The 26,631-nt window shown below is 38.5% G+C and overlaps 2 protein-coding genes across 3 annotated transcripts in view; one reads left to right on the top strand and one right to left on the bottom strand.

The window, feature by feature from the left end:
• The window catches only part of LOC117288571 (hydroxyacyl-thioester dehydratase type 2, mitochondrial-like), a 26,988-nt gene extending 19,371 nt beyond the window's left edge, over nt 1–7,617 (top strand). The window contains exon 5 of the mRNA XM_033769489.1: nt 7,536–7,617. The gene's annotated coding sequence lies outside the window, so the exon portion shown is untranslated. The remainder of the gene's footprint in view (nt 1–7,535) is intronic.
• Nucleotides 6,526–26,631, bottom strand: LOC117288546 (double zinc ribbon and ankyrin repeat-containing protein 1-like). Of its 2 annotated transcripts, XM_033769449.1 has the most exons (19): nt 26,554–26,631; nt 25,987–26,108; nt 25,005–25,152; nt 23,567–23,693; nt 20,579–20,755; nt 19,937–20,034; nt 18,669–18,786; nt 17,611–17,724; nt 16,856–16,957; nt 15,916–15,930; nt 14,502–14,624; nt 13,963–14,121; nt 12,643–12,856; nt 11,929–12,032; nt 10,984–11,122; nt 10,216–10,328; nt 9,467–9,547; nt 8,450–8,577; nt 6,526–7,662 (listed from the first exon to the last, which is right to left on the bottom strand). In XM_033769449.1, the coding sequence occupies exons 2-19, from the start codon at nt 26,093–26,095 to the stop codon at nt 7,419–7,421; spliced, it is 2,313 nt and encodes a 770-aa protein (XP_033625340.1). In that variant the 5' UTR covers nt 26,096–26,108; nt 26,554–26,631; the 3' UTR covers nt 6,526–7,418. The 2 variants fall into 2 exon arrangements, with proteins under 2 accessions (XP_033625340.1, XP_033625347.1); XM_033769456.1 differs by lacking the exon at nt 15,916–15,930.

Genomic DNA, 26,631 nt, shown 5'->3' with positions numbered 1-26,631 from the left:
TGGTGATTATCTTTGAGAATTGTCGTTAAAGTTGAGTGCACTGGGGATAAATGTCCTCGATCATCATAAAATACTTTTTTATCGGTGGCAATTTACGGTCGTCAGTCATCGGTAATTTTCAATTTACGGCGATTACAAAAGAAGCTGTTGAGCAATAATGGGTTGGCACTCTGGCAGTCAAGTGTACTCTCTGCTCGCATCCGGGGGGCTGTGGTGGTTGGAGTGACGCCATAAGTTACGAGGCACCATGATAGCTCCGTAGGAGCACCCAATGGTTCTGCTGACTAATGGATGCTCGTTTTTTCTTTAATAAGGCTGTTACTGTTCTCCCCCTCTATATATCGGTTTCGATTTCGCAGAAATCTTCAAGTTCAATTTTAGTTAAACCCTTCCGTCTATTGCATGGGTCGGCTACACAGTGTTGGGGGATTCTATTTAAGTGTTTCCTTTACTCTTTTCTTTTTTTAAAGAAAACAAAACCCGAACAACAGATTTGGTTATTTAAGTTTCCCCTTTGCTTTTTCGAAAAAAAACCGACAACATTATTTGGCTTTAGCTGACGTGGAGTTGTACTTAACTTATTTGATGCATTAATAATTGTGGTTTAGAGTTGAACTGAAATTTTTAGGCCAATCGCTTTTTTTTTTTTCTTTTCTTTTTTTTAAGCCAACGATCAAACTGTTGTCTCACACTATTTGAATCGTGCGTTAGGTCAGATGTCTAGCACATGCGTCAGATTAAGACTACCATTATTTGTTCACACTTTCTGTTCGAGAAAGACTCTGCTGGTGTCGAAACGTCAGACCATAACTTTTTTTTTTGCTCTTTCTGCTAAAGCTACATCCCACTTGGGCCAGAGGGGAGTTCAGTCGTAACATTTCTTGAGGTGTGCGAACATTTTTACCATTGTCGTGAACACAACATAAAACATGTAAAATTGTGTATACGCGGGGTTTTTGTTTGTGTTTTTGAACTTATTCCCTCCCCTCGGGCTCAAGTTTGGAACCCAGCGGTATCGGAATGTCCGTTTAAATTCTGGTCTTCCCATCTGACATAACAACGGTCGTGTTTTCTTGTGGTTTGACACGTTAGCCGGAAAACATCACCGTACCGCGAATTGAAGCCAAGCACCCCGCCTGAAATGCCAACGTTTGATCCCGGGCAGCAGTTGACGCATTATTGCTTCCAATTGACACCTACGACAATCCAAGCCCAGGTCATGACCTATGTTATTAGAGTTCACTGTTTCTTTGAAACTCACAATTTATGTTGAAAGTTAGTCCTAAGAAAATAAAACTGGAAACACCTTTAAATCTCTTGAGCCCGTCACGGATTTGTAAAGGAAAAAGAAAATTCCCCTTGACTGGTCGATTGAACCCCAAGAGGTTTAACAACTAGCAATCAATTTGTGCCACATGATGGAGGGATTGTACTCGCTTTTGAACCTGTCAGAAAAGGCTGGGATAACTTTGGAGTTGATGTGGATTTTGCCACGAGGCCACACCAATAAAAAGGTAGCTAATTGCTTCAAAAAAGATAAGCCCAACTAAAGGGAGGTTCGTTGAACCACGAAAGTCTTAAAAAAGGGCCGTGGAGGAACCGTGGGGGTGGCAACTTTACTATGTGGATTACAGGCTTAAGTCAACAGTGGGTCTTTTCAAGGGGGAGGAAGCGGTGTACCGTGCGCCTGGTTCTGGAGTCCCGTAGATCGGCTACTCAGGAGGCGGCCTTCGAAGCCCCACTTAATTGCGTGGTAAACGGGTACTTGGAACTTGAAGCCCGTACTTTTTTCGATTTTGTGGAATTGCGAGAAGCCGACGATTGTCTTGAAGGGGCGTAGAGGTGCTTTGATCTCCATGGTGGCATTGCCTCTTGAAGATACTTGAGCTCTGTTTGGTCGGAGGATGTTTTGGTCTAATTGCTGCAGCTGTAATGTTTGCTTTGGTCAAGATTCTGATCCGGATCATGCCGCCTTGTGCATTGAGAAAACAAACAAATACTTCAGTGAATTGTTACATCTATTTAACTTTCGTAAAAATCTATCAAACTATCGTAGAGATCCATTAAAAAAACTACCACACTTATAGCATCAACACCAACGCATTGAAATGAATGAAAACATGGGGGAAAATGACACCGGAAAAAATTTAAGAACAACATCAACAACATTTTCGGAGCAAACAAAATGTTTATGTGCACTTTTATATTAAAATCAATCAATCAACCATTCAACACTAAAAAGCACCGGTATAATGGGAGTACATAAAGCATAACGCGTTACGTCAATCATTTTTTTGGGTAAAAGATTTGGGCCGTACAATGACCCAGCATTGCATACCGATCACGCACGACGACGGTTTACACATAAATCAGCAGAAGTTTCTTTGCTTGGTTTTAAAGCTTGACTATTACGAAAAAAGAAAACCAAATAGATATTACGAAGTTTAACTTGAACTTTTAGAGTGTTGTTTCTGCCTCTTTTGGTCCCGTTCATAAAACACCGTTAATTCATCGGTGTTTGTTATTGTTTTGCTATAATAGGAGACTTTCCAACGCTAGGCGGCAGCAGACATACCGGGTAAATTTCCATTGTTTACGTAGTTCTGAACATGCGCATAATTCTGAGAACAATGGATTTACCCGGTAAGTCTGCTGCCCTCTATCGTCCCAGAAAGTCTCCCATTCTATTTTTGCACTTTGAAATATTTTGGTCGATGGTCTATTAAGGGTACGCGACAACTGCGTCAACTTTTCGAGCGGTGTGTAATGCCTAATAACCTATCCTTTGAAAGTGCGGGTTGGACGTTGGACATTCAAGTGGGAACTTACTACCAAATCTCAAGAGACTATATGGGTGTGGCATAATAGAGGGGCATGAGAGAGGACACCGCTGCTAACAACACCTCTCACACCTGGTCAACTTCTCTACTTTGAAAGCCTCCTATCGTGGATCTTGTTCAGGTGACCCTTGACAGGCTTCCATGTGATCTGGCCAGCCTGCTGGTTGTCGCGGTTTGGTCTATGGGTGTCGGCGAGCGGGTGACCTTTGATGGCCGCCAAAATGAGTGACTATCACACCGATGGTCCGATTGGTCACCGTTGTCACTTGCGATTTATCATTGGTTGGTTGTGTCAGTGTTGCCAGCCACTGTGTGACATGATTTCCCAAAGTGGCCAGTTTGTGGCGTTTGTATATCAAAGGATCACTCGGATAAAACATTGATTTTTATAAGGCAGAAGAATGGCAGTTTAGTGTGGTGGTCTTTGCTGTAGTGCATAAATACCGCATAAATACCGCATACATTTTAATAGAACTGCATTTACTTATCCTAAAGAACCGTTGGTCGGGAGGGTTTAAGTTGATATGTTTTGAGGTGAATATGTACAGGCAGTGTCACAGGAACCATTGTTATGTGTAATATGTATTGTTTTGGATTTGATAATGACGACTGATCTCTATATTTACGAACAGTTTTAAGCAAACACTCAAACACACAAGCGATGTCACAAATTTAATAGATGTTCTTTATTTTTTGGAAGTGAGGTGGGAATTGATTAGTTCAGATTTAAGTTTACGAAAAGTTCATTGATGTCAGCAATCAGAGTAACTGATCTCTGAACCAAAGATTCACAAGACCTGCTTGAACGTGGAGGTATAACAAAGCAAACTCCCACAAATGACGTCAGCGGCATTGTCCTTTGACGTGCGCTCTCAACGGCAGAAGTGTTTTTAGTTTTTCATAACCTTTAGGTTGGGGCTTGATTTTTTAACCGATAATTACGAAAAGTTCAGAAGTGTACACATATCAAAATTGCATTAAAATGGTCAAGGCAAGCGCATTATAAACCAGGTAAAATACCATTTCCATTAAAAACATTCCGCTCATGTAGCTGTTTAAACAGCACGAGTTCAATCAAGTCTCATTATGCGGCTTTCTCTCTATCCCGACCATGGTATCCAGGAATGGGTCTGGGATCCCGGAATGGGTCGCAATGTTTGATGGCAAAACACCCGTGGGATCATCCCATTGGGGATCTCCTTCATAGTTGATCAGGTCAATCTGAAGAATCCACTCCGAGTCTGGTCAGTTGACAAGTTCACGCAGGTCACTCTGTTACGTGACGGTTTTTACATACTCCCCGTAGGCTATCCACACAGACGAGAACCAAGAAGAGTTACACGGTTAACCGTAACTCAATGAGTCGTATTTAGTTTTCATAAACAACAACTAGCATACAATTATGACTTATGGCGACTGTACCAAACCCAAGTTTTAACAGGGCCATCTCATTAAAGGCACCGGACACCTTTGGTAATTGTCAAAGACCGCATAATATAACACTCAATTGGTCATCAAAGTTGCAAGAGAATAATAGAAAGAAAAAACACTCTGTGTGTGCTTTCCGATGCAAATTTCAGTACAAACGTTCCGTTTGATTGACAACATTCAAATTCATGCATTTCCCCCTAATCCACTCAAACTAGGGTTTCTAATATGCATTCAATTTCGTTTCGTTCACACGTGATTTCGTCTTTCTCGTATAGATTCGTTTCAGTCGTTCTATTTCTCTTATAGGCATTCAAGACTACACTCCTACTACCTATTAACAGTGAGTCTTGCGGCCTTCTTGGATTGAATGGTTTTATTTGCCCAGTAAATGCTAAACTGGTTGAATTTATTTAATTCTCTTCTTTTGACCGGAAAACATTTATTATAACGTTAAAGTTCGCCTATATATTTTTTAAACGACAGTACAAAACGTTGTCAACAAAAAACCCTTGGGAATGTTGCATCAAACGATCTTCATAGAAATTCCAAAACAGAAACATGGGAGTACCGAGTGGGTAGTTTCTGATTTCCCGAAAAAAGTCAAGTCGCCCAAATCATTCCTTTAATGAAAACAAATAATATTTCATGTTCTTAAACCCTGCACCTTTTATTAATATTCACCATGGTTGTGTCCACAGCGGTCTTTCTTTCCCTCCTCGCTTGCTTGAATCAAACAGAATTACAAGTCCTTTTGAGTTTTGACCAACTTATTAAAATATCCCGGGGGTGTTTCCTCTTACCAAAGCAACGTGACTTCTTGGCCCAGCAAGCGGATATGGTACAAATCGTACGTGTCAAACAAGAGATTCAGCGAATTTTACAGAAAATGCTGAAAATCATTTCGATATGACAATTGTTGTTGACGCATACAAGCCAGTAGTACCCCGAGGTAGGGTAAGGAAGGCCAGTTGGAGTGCTTTGCGTTTGTGTATTGTATAGTTGTGCGTTTGGTAGGGAAAAGGCTACAGCTGGTATTTCCTACCTACAAAGGTTGAGTGGAAAATGCCTCCAAGGTGGAGCCAAATATACCCGAAGAATGCAAGGCGACCTTGTAGCATGATGCAGAACACTAAATGAAAACAGTTTTTTGCCCTGTGGGAGAATATTGTGTGCTTGTATAACAGTGTCGTAAAATATGATTATGAGATAAAAGGGCAGAGGACTCCTGGCACTGTAGTAAGATGGGGAACATTTGGGAAAGGATAAACTATCAGAACAAGAGGAGAATTGTATCAGCACAATAGGAACTTGTTTTGATAGTTTAAGTAAACTTTGGAAGTGAACAAAACCCTGGAAATGACCCTCTAAAAAGTATCAACAAATATAATTGTCTCGGCCACAAAACTTTTCTTGGCCCAGAAAACAATCATTGACTCAAGAACTAATCCATAATCTCATTTTGGTTTAATAGAAATATTAACATCTTGACAAAAATATCAAATACTGAAACAAAAAATTCAGAGCAAGCAACCATGACACATTAAGACATTGATTTTTGAATACCTTTTTATTTATTCCTGCTGACTAAACACGCAATTTGTTAATAACAATTTGTACATCACATAAACCCTGTTTTTGCAGCAAAATACTTTAGTACTGACTCAATAATTATATACACATTGTACCAGACATCACAAAAGGCCGCATACTGCATGTATTTATATTTACTAATCTTCCAAAATCAGGACAAATTATCATTAAATAATCTACCACCTCCGAATTTTTTTTACTTCAAAAAGAAATTGCGGCTTGATATTCTACTTATCTTGGTTGCACCATTTTGGGAGTCAATGGCCCTGATGTGTGCACATTGGTGTGGACAATCTTGCCAATGCAGCATTAAAGACAATGGACACTTTTGGTAATTGTCAAAGACAAGTCTCCTCACTTGGTGTATCTCAACATATTCATAAAATAACAAACCTGTGAAAATTTGAGCTCAATTGGTTGTCGAAGTTGGGAGATAATAATGAGAAGAAAAAAAACCCATGTCACACGAAGTTGTGCGCATTCAGATGCTTGATTTCGTGACCCCAAATTCTAAATCTGAGGTCTTGAAATCAAATTCGTGGAAAATTACTCTTTCTCGAAAAACTAAGTCATTTTAGAGGGAGCCAATTCTCACACCATGTTATACTATCAACCTCTCCCCATTACTCGTTACCAAGTAAGGTTTTATGCTAATAATTGTTTTGACTAATTACCAAAAGTGTCTACTGCCTTTAAAACAATTATCTGTTAGACCCCCAAAATGGTGAGCATGGTGCATTAGCTAGGGTCAGTTAATACTCATTACTTTCCTGAGTCCTTTGTGACCAAAAGAAATCAGTTTACCCTTCACTCGGGTAGGATTCAAACTCAAGACCTATGCCATTCTAGAGGTGGTCATACCCCTTGACCACCAAGCTTGCTCGGTAGCCACAACCAGTTTGAATCCTATATTTTAGCACTCGGTATTGGAACACTTTAATAGACCAGCAAGACTGTCATATTTTTAGTTTTAAATAAAATAATAATAATCGGCTTGCACTGTACTTGAACCATAGTCGACAGTGGTTGCTTAGGTCCAGTCAGTAGCGATAACAGCTCCTCAGCATAATTGTCACAAATTTCAACAAATATTTTGACTCAGTGTTGTTTGATTAGAGCCACTTGGGTAAACCAGAAACTAACCAGATACTTGCCGATTACTTTACCGCGCTGTAACTGTAGTTTGGGTTACATGGGTTTTTATATACTTTGGTAAACAGTTTTTTAAATTTTATTTGTGAACTGCCTATGGTTGCGAGTAATTTGGAGTCACATCAACTTGGTAAACTGTAACTGGCAACATTTGTTTTTATAAAGTTGTATGTCGTTATATATTGTCTGTGCAAGGTTTTGTCAAGTTTAAAAACATGTACATGTGGTGGTTCCTTAAAAATACAACTAGTTTCCAAGGAAGTACAATTATAGCAAAGTGGAGTTTATACACGTATACCAATGTTATTTTACTTTGTAGTGTTTTCAAAGATGATCTTGAGTGAATTGTAGTTCTATTAAAAAACCATTGTCCTAAAAAAGACTGCAACTTTGATTTGCAGAGACTCAAAACCTCTCCACTTGAGGCCTAGAGCTTTGTTTCATGAGTTTATCCAGCATTCCTTGTCCAGCAGTTGAGGCAAACATTGATATAATAGTCTCCTCCCCTCCTTTGATTGCCAGATCATAAGCCGTTTCATCTCTAGAGTTCTTCACCTTGGAGCTTGCCCCAAGACTAAGTAGTTCATCTACCCCAGGCTTGCCGACGCTACCCAGTAAAACAGCTTCATGAAGCGCTGTGTTTCCCCTCCTGTTAACAGTAAGCAACAGTAGGAAGAAAATATAAATAAACAGTAAACTTGCGGGTACAACCATGTGTAAATCTCTTTTGTTTGAGTGTTGGCTCTGAGAAGAGCAGGTTTTGTCTCTTTTCTTCCTACTGTATTTCTCCACACCATGCAAAGCTTCAAACAATACTTCGTAAGCAACAGCATTGGATTTTCATTTCATTTACACAAATGAAATTTGTTCCCCTTTCAAAAAATCAGTTTAGGTTTCCTTGCCAATTTCAACAAAAAGCATTCATTTTAACACCTGGTTCATTCAATTTTACTTGAAAATTAATGTTCCTTTGAATCAGCATTTGCCAATCAAATGGAGTAGTTCAATATCACCAGCTTAGCATTGAAGTGTCATATAGATCATCCAATTTCATTAGGCTGCACAACTCATTCAATTACGAAAAAGTCAGCAGCAAGAGCTGGTCAACCATTCAATTTCATCAAGCGTAAATAGGTAGTAAACTCAAGAATGGTCAAAGTGTAGTATTGAATGTCTATAAATTAAATTGAACGACGGAAACCAGTATAATAAGAAAACAAAAATCATGTTTTTACGAAAGCTATATTGAATGCATTTTTAGCTAAAAAGAAACCCTTGTCTACATGGGAAATGCATGAATTTGAATGCACGTTAATGAAGTCGATTGAATTTTTGCTGAAAGTGGTAGAAAAAACATGCATTCTCTCTTCTCTGAATAGTTGCATTCTGTTAAGTGAAGAAGAAACCCTGTTGAAGGAGTCATGAACAATACTTACGGTCCTGCTTTTTTATTGACATCAGCTCCATTGTTGACTAGACTCTCTAAGCAGTCCCAGTTTCTGTTCATGATGGCCATTGTTAACACAGGTATACCATCACTATTCTCACACATAGCACTAGCTCCCTGTAGAATACAATTGAGAAAAACATACCCAAATTAAAATGAAATGAAAAAGAAAACTAGAAACAGAAAAGACAGCGACACGACACTTTGGAGGAGAACAAAGTGATCTTATGAATAAAATTTGAAGACAAAAAAACATCACTGGAACAATAACAGACCTCTATCTTTATCACTGCAAAGCCCGACAGGGCACAAATTTTACACTTTTAAGTTTGTCAAACCACAGGCCCAGGCCAGTAGTTTTGGTATAAGGCCACTAAACGTTGTTTTTAATTGTATATAACGAGGTATAATACCTCACTGTGTAATATCTTGAACAAAAATAGTATGTTAGAATGTTGACTTTGAGTCTTACCTTTCAATTCTACTGAGTAGCGCTTATTCAAATAAAAAACAGTTATTTTAAATGCATGTTAGACTGGGTGAGGAAGTATTGTTTGAAGCTTTGCATGGTGTGGATAAATAGTAAACTTGCGGGTATAACCATGTGTAAATCTCTTTAGTGGGAGTGTTGGCTCTGAGAAGAGCTGGTGTGGTCTCGACCTTTCGAACAGTAAACTTTGCTCCTCTGGGTCAGGAATTTGTCTTATTTTTTTGTTCTGGTCTTACGAAAAGAATTCTTGTCGAATAAGCATTTTGAGCCCTGTGGTCTTGTGGGTTTCCCCCAAACCCATGCCTGCCTCAAATTTAAAAATGTAAAAAGGAATACAGGTATTAAGTGAGCATTAGACTGGCTGGGTGAGCCTTTCTATACACTTAATATTAACTTTCAGGCATGATGGATATTTGTGAGTGTGTGTCTTTTGTACACATTTCTGGTATCTCATTTCTGTGGTGCATGTTCAGGATGGGAAGTACATGTAGTCGTAAAGGAATATGTAATCTTTACCTCATCTAGAAGACGTTGCACTTCTTCATCATCACCATCTCCCTTTGGTCCAACCTCTCTCATCAAGTCCTTATCTAACGGCTGCCAGATAGTAAGAACATTAATAACACCTAGTACAGTTACAGGCCTCAAATTAACCCAAGTTGCAAGTAAACAACCCCATGTCAAACAAAGTTTCTACACTGTATAAGATTTCATTAGGATTCTCTCAGTCAGTCTAGTTTAGAATATTTTGAGGGCCTACAAAATATTCACGAGACCATGTTTTCCTGGTCTCTCCCCATTTAGTGGGGTGCAGTCACAATGGCATTTTATCTGGTTTGTCTGCTGCCACCTTGTGTTCTAAAGTCTCTCATTACCACATGGATTTCACTTATTATGTATTATTGGTAGCAACTGCCTGGTGTTTCAAAAAATCAAATAATCTCAGATTTTGTACTTTGATGTTGATTGTCTACTATGATCCATGCTTGGCTTCTAGAGACTGGAACAATACCAACTGTGTGTGACACAATTGAGGTAGCACTAGAATTACACGTGAAACTAATCTTTAGCGCATGCTCATGTGTGGCTTTGTACCTACTGTTCGTTTCAATACAATTTGGCTTAGAATCTTAAATCATCTGCAGAGATAACATGACAATGTCAATTCAATGAGAATGCAAGCCAGCAAATAGCAACCCAATACTGTCCACAGAACGGACTTGGGAAATCATAGTCCAAGTCGAGACACATTTTGACAAACTTACCGACAGTTTATCATCAAGTTGTTTTTTCTTCAGCTTCTTCTTGGGTGTGCTTGGTTTCTCAGATTTACTCTGAGTCCCTGGAGCACTAGTACTAATCTTTTCTGACATCCTGTCTGTAAATACAAATAACTTTCTTTCTTATTGATAGAACCAAAGAGTAATATCGACTAGAGGGCCGAGTCATGATTCCGCATGCACAAAACTGTGAGGTCTCTTAGGACACGTTAGGGGCATGTGTCTGACTGAGGAACAGATGAATATTCATAAAACTTAGGTTTGTGTTGAAGCTGGCACATTTGTACATAAGGGTTTGCGTCATGCGAGCGAAGCACACATATACTGAAGATTGCTTTCAATTTAAAGATTCCATAATTCATTTTAAAAAAACTGAAGAAAAAAAAAAGCATGAATATCATGCAAGTACCATACAACAGCTGCATTAAATGTAAGCTTTTACATCAGTTTAGTTTGTACACAAATATGGTTGTGTTTACACAGATTCAAAATGCAGGGCTACTAAGCATCTAATCAAAAATTTAGATGGAACCTTTATTAGACCGCCAGCCAAACCAGAGATGAGGCAACATAAAGATAGCCAATCCAAAAATGCTGTTATTTATGCCCATAAACTGTGAGTGTATTATATTGCCATTAAGGTTGTGTTTTTTTACTGATAAACTAACTGCAAATATAAAAGTTGGCAAATGACCTGTGAATGATCCAAGGCTTTAACTTTCAGTAAGAATAGAACAGAACTATCATCCTTACCATCACTCGTATCACTGAGGAGACTTTTTTTGGTGATGCCGAGCGGTTTACCGGTGAATGTATCCTTGTTACCTCGTAAGATAAAGCAAGCTGTGATGCTCAGCTCATAGCCATCTTCATGTACAGTAGCTCCCTGAAGCTGAAAAGCAAATCAAGAACCATGTTGTTAATGATTTATACCGAGCTGAAAATTTGTAGGTACTTGAGTTGTTCATCTTGAGAAATAGTCACAAGATCTGAACCCACTAAAAGCAAGAACAAAAGCAGGCCTGGAAAAACACAAAGGTTATGGCCTCTGTTGCCCCTTGATTTGACCTTGGTGTTGGTGCCCCTTCAAAAGTTTCCCATAGACTTTAAGATTTTCCAATGGAAGTGTTCTTTGCAAAATGCAAATGGCCTTGCCCCCTCAAAGATTTAATTTGAGAACTTAAAGTAACGGTTATCATGAATATCTTAAACCTAATTATATAATTTTAACCATTAAAGGCAAAAGTATCAGTTGTGCTGATGTCAAGTTATTGACATGTCATTGAGAAAGAAGAGTATTTAGTTTTCTAACAATGGCAAAAGAGCTTGATTTCACAAAGCGCTAAGATTGATCTTATGATGCATGTCAATCTTAATTGCTAAGCAAAGTGTTAAGTCACAACACAAATCACCATGACAATATTGATAACTCTCTTAAGATGAATATTTAGTGCTTTGTGAAACTGAGGGCTGATACTTCACAAAAGTAAATTGCCTCCATGCCCCTGGTCATTGCCTTGATGCACCTTAAGATATCTTGATGCACCTTAAAATAATCCATCACAAATTGACATTTTCCCTTATTGGGGAGCCCATGAAAAGGAAAGTATGCCTTACCATGACAAGAACAAAGTACAAGGCTTGCAGGAAATACAAAAGTTACTTTTAGAATGTGATTGCAAGTGATCAGTGACTCACCTTGCCCATTCTTGGGTCTCCAATCAGATTCCTGAAGTCCTGGTTGTTCTGGGAGTAAGCTTTCAAATGGCCACAAATGTGATCCATTTGCTGTCGCCAGTAACCTATTTTGTCCAACAAAGAACTAAATTAGAAATGTTTTTTTTTTTGCACGGTAATTGACAATTTACAACATAAACCATTTGAGTAGATTTCGGGATGATGATTATTAAATGGTAATATACTGATATGAAAAAAGCGTTGTGTACTCGGTGCTTTTCGAAGCGCTAGATGGGGGCAGGGTTTGCCCGTAACCTATTTTAGTGACTGGCAAGTACGACCAGTTAGCTTGTCATTTCACTAGTCCAGCAGCCTTTTCACTGGTCAAAATGAAATATGGGTGCTTTTCAACACTTTACTAGTCAGCTGGACCACTTGGAGAGATTTCTGACTGGTCCTTTAAGTATTTTCACTGGCATTTTTTGGAAACAAAACCACTGTTTAGGGAGAACACTGGGGGTAGGGTTGTGGGTTCATATCCCACCCAAGTTCTCTGTCTGTTTTGGTTCTTGTTTTCCACAGATACAGTGCTAATACAGTGTTTTTCACACATCAGTATTAGGTAAAACGCAAATGATAAGCCATTCAGTTAATAAAATTATGCATACCAGTAATTGAGCAAACTTTTGGGACCCCCCCACCACCAAACAAAAGAGAACTCATTATTGCATTTACCTTTTCCAGGACTAACGGCTGTTAGTACTGGTTTCTTGTCACTCATTGCGTCCATGATTGCTTTCTGGTCACCAATACCTTTGCCTTGCTGCTCCAACTTCTTAGTAGACGGGAAGAACAGACCGGCAGTCTGTGTACCGATGGCAAACTTCTCTGGTTCAGGCTTAGGCATTGACATGGGTACCCAAGCCGCCTTGGCTTGCTTGTCTACCACCTAGTGGAAAGGAAAAACAGTACTCATGTTAGAATAACACATGTCACTTTTCTATAGTGCATGTATCTACCGATAAGGTACTCAAGGCACTTAAAGGCAGTGGACACTATTGGTATTTACTCAAAATAATTATTATCATAAAACCTTTCTTGATTACGAGTAATGGGGAGAGGTTGATAGTATAAAACATTGTGCGAAACAGCTCCCTCTGAAGTGACATAGTTTGCGAGAAAGAAGTAATTTTCCACAAATTTGATTTCAAAACCTCAAGTTTAGAATTTGAGGTCTCGAAATCAAGCATCTGAAAGCACACAACTTCGTGTGACCATGGTGCGACAAGGTTTTTTTTTCTTTCATTAATATCTCGAACCTTCAATGACCGATTGAGCTCAAATTTTAATTTTAATTTTAAAGTTTATTATTCTATGCATATGTTGAGATACACCAACTGCGAAGACTAGTTTTTGACAATTACCAATAGTGTCCACTGTCTTTAATTTTATAGAACATTCTAATACAGGTTTTTATTTTTTATATAATTATGAGACCATTTTTATGTGGCACCTTCTCCTAGCAATAAGTGTATTAACTGGATTCTTTTACGTGCATTACAAAACAAATGGGACTATTGGCTTTACGTCCAATCTGAAGGATGCAACAATAAATGGTCAAGTGTCTTGCTTAAGTGTCACGACCGGGACTCAAACCCGCAACATGTACCTTTTTTTTATTACTATTATCTCAGTACTCCAACAAAATCAGAATTGAATATAATAATACATTAATTAGAATGGTCTATTCATCCAAAAGGTAAAAACAATACCATCAACTTGAAATAGTGGTCTCACAACATCACAAAAAAGCTATTAAGTAAGTATGGGCTTACGACATGATATAATTTCAAGATACATACTTTACATTTAGAACATTGGTGCAACCAGGTTGCAACATGTCATGATTGATTACACTTTAACAAGTTCAGAAAGCACACGTCAACTTTGTTTTTTTTCGGGGTTGCTTCCGAGGGTTAACAGAACCTTCCACAGTTTTAGAAAAAACTTCAAGGTTTTTGGACAAAATGTCTTGATCATAAGATTTAAGGTTACCTGGGCGGTGCTCTTCCCTCCAACGGTAATGGTGTTATTGCGAGGATCTTCTCGTAGAGGCGGTTCTATAGAGCATCCACATGAGTGACAGAAGGTTGCATAGGCTTGGTTTCGTGACTGGCACTTGGAACAGGTTAGCAAGTGTGTTGTTGGCGCAGGCTGAGGAGCAAACAAATTTAAATTACTTTGATCACAAAATGTGTACTTAGAGGGTATCACATTAACAGGACGACGGAAGACTTGTCGAATAATAATATTGAACACTTCTACTGCGCCATGTCTGTCAACGATGACACTCCTGGCACAGATGTTGAAAAAGCCATCCCAAAGAAATGTAAACCATGTAAGATTTTTAATTTTGTGTATATTTGGCTAGACACAGTTCCTCAATACTCTGAAAAACTGTGATTTTCAATATAAGTTCAGTGATCTACAAAAAGGCTTTGATTTTGGAGAGTAAAAGCTCATCTTAAGCAATGGTAGGCAGAATAGTATGAGGTGCAATGGTAGGCATAACAATGAGGTGTTAAACAGCGTACCTTGGCACCACACCAGTCACAGAAGCGAGCATCACTGTTGTTGACTCGTCCACATTTATTACAGCAAAGAAGACGTCCTCCTTTCATTGGCTGAGGTGGGGCTGACATTCCACTGTATGTTGCCTAAATTTAAACAGAAAGATAGATTTAAGTTCTCTGTGGTTTCCTTTTATAGAATGTATGTTGACCGTTTTCACAATCCATTTTTCTGTGAAAAAAGAAGGGTATCAATGGACCCCTTGCGCCAACCCAGATTATTGTTAAAATGATGTCGGGTGAATTGGGTCAACAAGTCAATATATTTACAGTGGGCTTTCAGGGTCGTCCCAAACAACTACATGTATGCCACAGGTTACCATTTTGATCATGCAGGAGAATCATGCAGTAATAGCACAATGAAAAACAGAGACACATGACACATCTACATGTATATGGTAAATGTTAATGGCACATAGATTTTCTTTTTCCTCAATATATATCAAGAACTCGCAATTTGAATGTGTAGATAAGGTAACCACCAGTCTGTGCAGGATCATAGTTTCAAAAAGTTTTAAAAGCATTTTGATTGTTTTACCTATAAATATCATTTTTCTATCAGCAAAAAAGAAGCAACATAGTTAACACAAGCCACCATTTGAAAAAACAATCTAGTATTTCTAAAACTAATCTGGGGTGCGTTTTGGCGGTCGTAACCAATAACTGTTTCGGTCATTGGCCAGTGGTAAAGAATGGCCAATTCAACCGAAACAGTAATTGGTTACGACTGCCAAAACGCACCTCAGGTCTCATCGGGGTGATTGTTTGTTTGTTTGTTTTTTTATATTTTTTATGTCAAACTTTTTAGGCCCTACAGATTTTGTTTTCTTCATGGCTTTAGTGCATTGGTCTGTTTAATATTTGGGATCAGGTTTGCTCATTCGTTTATTTTGGAGCCTTTCACCTCCATGGACCCTGGTTTGAATCCCACCTCAGCCTTTCATATGGATTGGATTTTCAACTCAACTCCTTCAAAACTTCCCTTTTAACCCACCTAATGGTAATTGCCTACAAGAAGGGCACAGTTCAATTCGTATGTCTTGGTTTTTTGTTAATTGTTAATTTATTTTTGCGCCTTGAGCGCCTACTTGTTAGGTAGATATGTTGTGCTATACAAGTGTTATATTATTGTTATTTTACAGTCTGTATTGTAAGAAAGCACCAACACCGTGTATGGTGAACAATATACATGCAACTCAGGTTGTCCAAGGTTGTCCAAAGAGCAGGAAATGTATCTTAAAGAAGGCATGTTAGTAGCCTCATGCATCCCTGTAATTGATTGTAAGCTAAGAAGAAGTATACTTTACTAGCCACTAAGAACCACCACTTAACAGTACACAGCCACCTTTTTTTTATAGAAAAAATTGGTTTAACATACCTCTGGCCAGTTCATCTAAGATGTAGTCGGATAGAAATTGCAAAGACATGGTAAACTTGTATACATTGTTGGGCAATATAAGTTTTTAATTGAAAGAGAAAAATCACAACATGATGGGAGATTGAATTGAACGGTCACCAAACTTAATCAGTTGTAGATTCACTGTGAAACATAAACTGAACATTATGTTAGAAAGTCAACGAACTAAAACAATTCATATTACAAACTTGTATCTTAAAGATATCACATCAACTGGAATTTTGTGGTTCAGATGTTGAAAAAAAGCCCAAAGGTATTGCTCTCTTGGACATGAAAGATTTTGAGGTTTTTCATTCAATCAATCTTTAAAAGAAAAAAACAAAGCAATATATTTATAATTACTTGGTTTTTTTTCTTCTTACAAACACTTTGCAAAAAGCTTAAACAAGAGGAGACTTTAGACTGCCATGTGGCAGTAGATTTACCAAGTCAGTTTTCCATTTTAAATCTCCATAACTGTGTTCCGCATGCCTGCATGATTAGGGCGCTTTATAAACATTGTAAACTTGTCTTGAAATGCTTTTCTTCAAATGCTAATATATTTCATGAGAAAATGAGTTGAATAGCTTTGATTTTGCGAGTACGATCTATTATTATTGCGTATGCATTATGAAATACTGAGCGCCCATGCATTACTGAGAAAAATTGATTTAAATACCTGGTAAAGTCTGCTGCCACCTAGTGTCCTCAAGGGTCTCCCATTGACACTCCAAGTAGAGATTAGGAGTCATGGAGAGGTGTTTTTTTTTGGAATATGAACAGTTAATCATTTATTTTCATGTAAGTACTACAAGTGAACGATCATCTCTTTTTATTTTCGAAGCAACTTTGGACACTATTTAGAACCATTGGCTAAAAACTTGGCCGTGAGTGTGTGGTATTAGAGGGCTTACTGACTTACCTTAAGATGTCTGTTGCTTCCAGTCAGTCTGCATTCACATGTAACACAGTATTCCATATTGGCTGGATTACCTGTTCCGCATTCGTTACATACCAACTTGTCCTAGTGTGGAAAATATGGGTTTAATGGAATATTGGTTTAATATTCGAAATGAACAAAGCAAGATGAAAACATTTATACAACAAACTATCCAAATCATGTTTATAACTTATTCGCCGGTAGTTTCCCGACTACCCCCCAGGCTCTTTTGACAGGCATAAATTTTCACCAACCCATGTGAGTTTTATTTGATAGTCTTATGTTAAATATAGACGATGTGACCAATGTTTACATTCAAACCGCCCTGTTAACAAAACACTGTATACGTCATGTTTTGCCGGGCAAAAAGACGCGTAGTCATGGTAAGATTGCATACACTTTCTAGCTGGCTGCCAAAACACAAAGGTTTTGCCCGGCTGTATGCGCGCGAATCATGTTATGGTTTTCGAGTGACGTCAGAGGTCACATTGCCTAGATACATGTACATGATAGAGGTTGCAGGTTTGGCTAGAATACCCGCCAACCTGTATACAAAATTTATAACTCTTGATTATGACAGTGCCTGTATTTAGTGCTGGAGAGCAAGTAAAACCCTGCACTTCCCATAAGGCCTTTTCATAAAGAGCAACTGTTACAGGCATTTTCATAGAGGGCAACCAAACGCACTGCATGCACAAGGAACACTTTGGGAGACATGTCCTTAATTTGATAACTACCTTTAGTTTGACTGAAGCTTGCGGAATGAGCTGTGGAGCAATTGGCATTTCACATATGAGGCAATTGGATACATTCAGGGGTACCATGGCATTGCAGCCGACACACATACCAAGCTGGAAATAAATCACAAATACAGTGGACACTATTGGTAATTACTCAAAATAATTATTAGCACAAACCCTTACTTGGTAACGAGTAACGAGAAGAGGTTGATAGTATAAAACATTGTGGGAAACAGCTCCCTCTGAAGTGACGTAGTTTTCAAGAAAGAAGTAACTTTTATCGAATTTGATTTCGAGACCTCAGATTTAGAATTTGAGGCATCGAAATCCAGCATCTGAAAGTGCACAACTCCGTGTGACAAGGGTGTTTTTTCTTTCATTATTATCTCCCAACTTTGATGACCGATTGAGCTCAAATTTTCAAAGGTTTGTTATTTTATGCATATATTGAGATACAGCAAGTGAGAAGACGTGTCTTTAACAAAGTCAACCATAACCAAATTTACTGCTTGATGAAAGCATCTGCACAACAAATCCAATCTTTCTGTTGAACTTTTCAGGTCATTGTTAATTAGTTTGTTAGTTATGGATGCCTTGAACGTGTTAAAATAATCCAGCGGAGAATTTGCATAGTGTCAGAGTATAATTTCCTGGGTCTACCTACTGCAGAATTCTGTGCTTTCGACCAATAGTAATACAAGCTGTACAGAGCGTCATAAGCACAGAATGGGAGTGTAGAATGGCAGTGCCATGGGAAAATGAGCTCACTTCTTCCAGGGAATGATTACATCCAGAAAAGATTAAAACTTTTTTGCACACTGAATACTAATGTTGCCTAGTGATGATGGTGTTTGATACAATGTGTAAAATATTGAGAAAGACAACTAACTCACATACAGAGGTAAAAAAGACAACGATCTTTCCATGTTTTCGTGTAGAAAACATCGCGCTGCCGCGACCCAATAATGGCGGCACAGCCACCAGCAGGGTACATTACTTGCATGTGAGGGCTAAAATGGAAGGGTCTATACAAGGGAAATTGTCCACATACTTACCTGAGCTGGCTCTGGTGGTGGTAGCCTGGCATTAGGAAGTGGTGGGACTGGATTACCACATGCTATACAGAATCTAGCAAATGGATCTGCAGGACGGTCAGCCCCACAAAATATACACCTGTAATGTACAGAGCAATCGTTAGGTTAGATGTGAGACCAATGATTGAGACCAATTTAAGAACTCGCTCCGCGGTAGTGCAGTTAATAACAATCCTATAAGCTAAAGTAGTCCAAGCCAATTTTCTATACCTTCTGCCAAGGTAGTAGTTAAAAAGCAGGACAGTTCTTTTCAGAACTGAGAAGTCTCACGAACAATCTGACGAATCTACTCTGTGGTAGTAGAGTTCTCTAAAGAACAAACTCTACTTGGAAAGTAGATACACACATGGTGTTATTGCAAACCAAAAGTATGTACTGATACCTCACCATGCATTGCCTCAAATCATATATGGGTTGGATGTGAATGTGCGACTTTACAGAGAGCTAAAATTTGTGCTGAGGTAGAGCTTATGTTGCTGACAGTTGAGTTTTTTTCATTATTGCCAATGTGATCTATATTGCAACATGAAATGTGCTTTTAGCAGTTTGGATATATTCATTTGCTCATTATAAGATGGACACAGACTGTAGTGCTTTATGAAATCGGGCTGTAGACTGGAGCTGCCCCATGCCAATAACAGTCCTGTGTTTATTTGTAAGTCTAACCATAGAGCTAGGTCCTAGCTCTATGGTATAACTTAGAACTCAAAGGTTTTTGTGATCTCTAAAAAGGGGTCTGGCACCATACAAACATGAGTAATGGGCTTTGCAAGTGCACTACTTAATTCATAAAATTAAAGTAAAACCAGGCATTTGGCAGCAGCAGATTTGTGCCATTTTCATGTTTGAGTAAATAACACTGACTGCTTAACTTTGGGTAGACGCATTGCATATGACGTCGTACTCTCAAAATGGAGGTAAATCATTTGACAATAGCTGTTCTCTGTGCGTAAAAACGTGCGCGTGAACTCAGCGTACCTGTAGCGTTTCGTGTTATGCAAGGGGGGAGCCATTGATTTCTTACACGAAACAGAACACGCCTCCGAACACTGTTAATTTTGGGTGTCAACTCTCTTTTGTGCATGTTTGTTATACAATTTTGACACCCAAAATGACACCCAGGACAGGCACATGCAACTACGCTGCGCGTATTGCAAGGGGTCTATAGGTGGGTACACAAAATCTGTTAACTACATTCATTCAATTCTTATTATGAAAGTGATTCTTACTTGAGGAAATCTGTCTCTCGTTGCAGTCGGTTAGCCTGGGTCATGTTTTTGGGTGGTGTCCTACTCGTATCTTTAAGGGTTGATGCTATTGCTACTGGCTGCCAAAGAAAAAACAAAAACATGGTAACACTTCTCAGAAGAGAGACCTGTCATCAAACGATAGATAGCTCAGTCAGTAGAATACTGGCATGTTAATCTAGAGGCCACATGTTCAAGTCCATATTGTAAGTTTTCCTTTGTAAAAAAAAAAAAAAAAAAAAAATACTGATAAAGGCTGTGAGTGTGAGACTGTAAATCTTTAGATGTAAAACCTTAGAGATGGGACTTTATCTAGACCTGGATTTAAACAGATGCCACTATTGTACCGACCATGGCCTTGGGACCCGTCAAAGGTTTCCGATGAAGACATCAAGATTTTCTCAATGGAAGTGCCATTTTGCAAACTGAAAATGGCCTTGCCCTCTCAAAGATGAAATTCTTTGCCTGGGAATTATCCTTTAGACCGACAGGAGACTCCTTTCTAGAACAATAATGAACTACGCTAAACTGACTACTGACACCCTTTATAAGCATAAAGACTTGAATGAGCACTCCTCAAATGTCAATGAGTAATAAGGTAAGACAGTCCAACTTATATCTAACCTGGCCATTCTGTTTAGCTTTTTCTCCAACCGATGTGCTAGCAGTCTTGTTGCCCAGTCTTCCCTCCATGAAGCGTGTTCCAGTGGTGGGCTTGCGATAGTTGGAACCCTTTACAGGTTTTTGGGACTCCTCCAAGACCTTCTTCATAAGAGCCGCTGTTGTCTTGGTTGAAGTATTCTGTTAATTAACAACATCAGTCCCATTGTTTAAATAAATCATTTCATAAATTATCACTGCAAACATAATAGTTTACTATGATATTGCCAACTCAGGACCAAAGGTCGACAGTGCAGAATGTATTGATCTCATCAAATTGATTTTGCATGTTTTAGAGAGCGGAGTTTATTGATGAAGAGTGGTTTCCAAAGTAATTGTTTACCCCGATTTTTTATTTAGAATTACAATTGAATATATGCATTTTTCATTTAATACCCTTTTGATAATTATGGATGTAACATTGCAACCAAACCTAGGCCACTGAGTCAACGAGGCTGTATACTCCCTATAGGGAGCTGAGAAAGATTAAAGGGATGTTATTGGCCCAATGACCAGGGGACTTATGTAAAGCGAATTGATACGGTTTATTGTGAAATGCGTTAAATAAAAATTATTATTATTATTATGCACAATATATCCAGAAACACCTGCACACAGTAAGATGGAATTGTAAGATCCCATACTCTACAATCTGCAGGGTCTCTTACTAAACTGTGCCAATGAAGTATCTTAACACTTACAAATGGTCAGATTTATCGGAACCTGAAATAGTATACAAAAATTGTATTGTTCGTTTCTATTCACCGTTAATTTCTGCACGTTTTGACACATCTTGTGTTGCGCTACGATGTTGTTTGGTGGATTTATGGACACTTGAGTGGCTTAAGGTCGAATTTCAAAAGTTGCAAAAGCCCCTATTCACCCCAATTCCAAAAGGGAACTCACATAAGCGTCACACTCAGACAAAATCAAGACAAAAGACACAAACTCGTTTCGTTTACATGACCATGAAATTAATTGCCGTATCTTTAACTCTAAAACTGCTGTTATCCTGTCCTCCATTCTTGGTGTGTCCTCCATCACTGTCCTGAACGGCAAGGAGTCGTCTTCTCATACTCTCAATGAGACCTCTGATCTGTCCCTGGTCAATCCCCTGCCATTTCCTGATCAGGATGTGTCGCAAACCCCCCGAGAGTGGTGTCAGGCTTTATGGACTTGTTCACTTTCTTCTTCTGCTGCAGAAGTCACCCTCGGACGGCCACTCCTTGGCAGGTCGTCCACATTTCCCTGAGCTTGGTAGCGATTCCACCATTTACTGACCGTCGCTGGTGACGTTTTTACCTGATGAGCTGCAGCTCGCATCGACGTACCGGCTTCTATCAAACCAACGGTCCGTCCTCTTTCCTGTTTGGTCGTTTGAGCCATCTTTCCTGTTATCTTGAAACACCTTTCCTTGCTTACCATTGTTGTATGCCTCCCATCTTTGACCCCTTTGCTTGGTTTACTGACAATTATTGCTGATGTTCATCGCAACCGATTTATCCAAAACGCGACCAAAAAAAATCATTTATAAAAGGCGGGCAAAAGAAACGCCGATCTTACTCGTCACAATATAACGATTTAGCTTGAATAGGGGCTTTTGCAACTTTTGAAATTCGACCTTAAGCCACTGAAGTGCCCGTAAATCCACCAAACAACATCGTAGCGCAACACAAGAAGTGTCAAAATGTGCAGAAATTAACGGTGACTCGAAATGAATAATTATTTTTAGGCATACTGTTTCAGGTTCCGATATATCTGACCATTTGTAAGTATTTAGATACTTTATTGGCGCAGTTTATATTAAAGACAGTGGACACTATTGGTAACTGTCAAAGACCAGTTTTCTCACTTGGTGTATCTCAACTTATGCATAAAATAACAAACCTGTGAAAATTTGAGCTCAATCGGTTGTAGAAGTTGCGAGATAATAATGAAAGAAAAAAACACCCTTGTCACACGAAGTTGTGTGCTTTCTGATGCTTGATTTCGAGACCTCAAGTTCTAAACTTGAGGTCTCGAAATCAAATTCGTGGAAAATTAATTCTTTCTCGAAAACTACGTCACTTCAGAGGGAGCTATAAACCTCTCCCCATTACTGGTAATAAAGAAAGGTTTTGTGATGATAATTATTTTGAGTAATTACCAATAGTGTCCATTGCCTTTAAGGGAATAAAAAAGTAGGCAATAATGTCTTTAAGAGTCAATTAAAACCCGCAGGATCGTGGCCAAGCAATAAAGAAGCAAGCTTAGGTCAAGGTTTTGTGTTGACCTTGCAAGATCTTATACAGTCATTTTTATAGACCAAGTGACTTCTCTTTTATTCCCATAGTTCATTTCAAATGTCATTTTCGTTTAAAAGTATAGCAACAGAGAAAATTCTTTTAACCTTTCTGTTTGGTAAAATCCTGTCCTCAGACTCTGTTGTCAGATTTTACATTGAGCACATTGTACATACTGATTGCATTATGCGGAAACTAAGGCCTGCGTAAACTTGCGCGCCAACACAAATGTTTATACACTTTTGTTCATGTCTCTACTGCACGCTTAAAAATGGCCATGTGGGCGCCTCTCTACCAATCAGAGTAGATTAACTGTCTGAGGTATTTAAGAATTTTTTTGTCATAATTGATGAAATATCGGTTGCAAAGTATTGTTTTCCCTGACTGTACTGTTCAAGATTGTGATAAAGGTAGGATTGGTGAATGGACCCTTCCCATGAAATATGCTAATCACATTCACGCATGCGTACAGACCCTGTTGGTTGGCAAATGCCATAGAGTTGTGCATTAAGCAGTTGCGCAATCGCGTCTGTGTCACGCATCCCTTAGCCGTGTACAAAACAGCGCGATGTTCCCTCATTTTGCCAACCAAAACGTTAGTGCGCACGCGCTATGTGCAATTTACATATTTCATGGGAAGGGTCTATTAGTTTCCTAGTCTAGTATCAACCTGCAATGCAGAGGTCTTGTCCCGTGATATCCGATAATTGATGCTTTCATCATCCGTCTCGTATTTCTCCTGGCCTGGTGCCCACTCCACAGTGAAGGTCTTACTGACAATATTACTCTCTCGATTTCTGCAAGGAAACATCAACAGTTTAATGATAGTTAGTAATGATATTTTTTATTAATTTGTAATTTTATTGACAAAAATTGTGTTAAAAAGGCTTCAACTGTATAAGTACTGCAGTGTTCTCCCCTTGTACAAGCTAGCATATCCGGCTGTCGTGCATGAATTTCGACTGATGGGCAATTTTTGTTTATAATGTTTTTTACTTACTAATTTCACAAAAATCTTCAAGATAAAATCAATCATAGTGCTGCAGAATGCAAATTAGAACATTCAAGTGGAACACATTCCCAAGACCTTGTTTCAATTCAGTGTCCTTTGGCCTAAATTTCAAAATTTGGGTCCAGAATACCCCCCCCCCCCCCCCCCCCCCGCCCAGTTTAAAAAAAATCTTGGGGAGAACCCTAGACTGGTACATGCTATAAATCTAGAGTCCTAACTAGAGCGCAAAGAGGTCTACAGCCCAAACGACCTCCATAATGTTTTGGCCTGTCCAAACTTTGAATTAAAAATCCAGGTGCCTCAAGGGGTTGAAGAGCAAGCTTTTGGCCATGACATTAATCCCTACAGTGAATGAAGATGTATTTATTATATTAAATTAACTGTAGAAGTTTCAGCTCCATTAGTCTTCAAGAAAAATAGTGAAAATCACAGAGAGATGTTTTTTAAGGAGAATCGCATACAAAAATATGTTGTACAAACTGTACATGCTAAAATAACTTCCATTCCCTGATACAAAAATTATTTTCTTGACATTGTTTTACTAATTTCTTAAACAATACAGCGCCTCAGCGAGTAAAGTTTTAAGGGAAGCTTTCTACCATCATTATCTTCAAAATGGGAAGTGTAATGTAAATTAAGCTTGGGCGATATCACGATATTATCGAATATCGCGATATTAATTTGTAAACGATTTCGAAAATTTGGATGGATTTGGTTTTAATCGAAATATCGATATATCGCGACAATCACGATAATTCGCAATATCGATTAAATATCGCGATGTATTTGCTAGCTGAGACATCTTGCACCCCATAGGTTTGGAGTAAAACCAGAAGAATAGGTCATTAGAACACCTCTCTTAAGCTATGACTGTCTCTTCTACAACTTTCACTTGGAGTTTGAAGACTGATGATGTCAAATTTCATTCATCGCGATTATATCGAATATCGCGATATATTGTCGGCGATATATCGTGAATAAAATAAATCGATATCGCCCAATCTTAAAGTAAATTTGTGACATACAAAAAGTACCCAAACTATTATAACAAGATTACAGACTGGACAGAATGTTTGAGTCCATGATGAAGTCTTACTTTGTTATTGCAATTGCCTTGACTGTTTTCTTTCCTTCTTGCAACAAGAATGGTTTGCGATACTGCTGTGTCTTACGAAGCCCTATCTGCTGAAATGGATCCGGCTTGGAACCATCGATGGTAAAGTGGATCTGAGCTTCAGGAAAATCTGTAAAAAAACAACAAAAAACACATTTGATTTTGACCCAAATACACTAATGTGTACAAAGCACTGTTTTATTGGTAATTCCCGAGTTCTGTGAAAAAAAACACAAGCAATAGAGTGGTTGTACTAAAAAAAAAAAAGCTGTCTCCAGACTAGCACCTGATGATCAAGTTTTTCATTAGCATTTTTTAACTCCCTTAAAATCTTTTTCACAACACAAAATTGTTGTGATATCTCAATTCTCACGCCCTTGTTCAATAAATGGATTGGCTTGGTGCAGTGTTTTACTTCACACCGAAATGCAAAGTTTTGTATTGTTTACAAACCATGAATGTTCTGGAATCCATTCAACCTGTTTTAAAAGTTATATTAAAGGACCACGCTGCCTTGGATCGGTCTAGTGTGTATTTGAAAAGCATTTGTAACCGTTTGTTATAGAATGCATATGATTAGAAAGATATTTAAAAGTAGAATATAATGATCCACACAAGTATCACTCAAAATTGCGTGGTTTTCCTTTTACCTCGTCAACAAACACGGGCGGCCATTTGTGGGAGATCATTGCATTCTACTTTTTAATCATCTTTCTAACCATATGCATTTTATAACAAACGATTACAAACGCTTTTCAAAGACCAACTCGACCGATCCAAGGCAACGTGTTCCTTTGAGATTGAGCACTTCCATGTGCCATCTTGTTCACCATTGTAGAACATCACGCACATGTGTTGAAGGGGTGCAGTTCGAGCGCGGAGTTGCAGATGGAAACACTGAAATCTGCCCCTTGAACAAGATGGCACAATAAACCCTGAAGGTATTTGTTGTTCATACATTTACCTGTCTTTAGTTCAATGTACGTGTTGGTGTCAATCTCGGTCTTGGATTTTCCAGCCACTGGAACCCTTAGAGGGATAATAGAGGGCGGTGATACTGCACCTGCTGCCATCGTGTCCTGCCAGCTGCGCATAATTCAGTTGGAAATTAAGTACAAAACAAAAAGTTACCAAAAATATTTACCCAAATAATAAACTTATATACTCACCTGTATAGTGTAGGGCCTGTTTACAAATTTAAAAAGTTTAGTTTTTAATTAAATTGGCCACATTTTTGTATACTGTCACCATCTATTGCGTGTATCTGCCAGTTTTGGTTTCTTCAACGTAACGTCGTAAGTCAAAAAGATCAAGAATTTAGGCTGCTCAATATGAAAATTGAGATATTCCTTTTTTTTGCAATTTTTGTAAAAAATCAAAATGATTCAGTATTTTCATGTGGAGGTAGAATTGTTATTTCATAACGATAAACGAATGAAAAAATGTTGGCATTATACAAACACGTTTCCAGAAATCTTTACAAACACAAACACCCTGTGAGTATAAACTCTAAAATGTAACAATGTTTTACCTTAATTAAAACTGTTGAAAGCGCTTGGTAGAAAATACATCACCCAAACGTTCGAAATGGTTGGGCGTTTGTTGTCAT

Source organism: Asterias rubens, chromosome 1, assembly GCF_902459465.1.
Source record: "Asterias rubens chromosome 1, eAstRub1.3, whole genome shotgun sequence".
NCBI classification, from domain to species: Eukaryota; Metazoa; Echinodermata; class Asteroidea; order Forcipulatida; family Asteriidae; genus Asterias; species Asterias rubens.
The sequence above is the reverse complement of the archived record's forward strand: the minus strand, read 5'-3'. Positions and strand labels throughout refer to the sequence as shown.

Bases quoted from the DNA above. Each gene is read 5' to 3' on its own strand.
- LOC117288546 (XM_033769449.1), bottom strand. From the start codon at position 26,095: ATGGCAGCAGGTGCAGTATCACCGCCCTCTATTATCCCTCTAAGGGTT. The intron at 23,694-25,004 runs GTAAGACTTCAT...GTTTCCTTGCAG, and splicing joins AAGGCAATTGCAATAACAAA to AAATCGAGAGAGTAATATTG. The intron at 10,329-10,983 runs GTAAGGATGATA...TTGTATTTACAG, and splicing joins CCTCAGTGATACGAGTGATG to ACAGGATGTCAGAAAAGATT.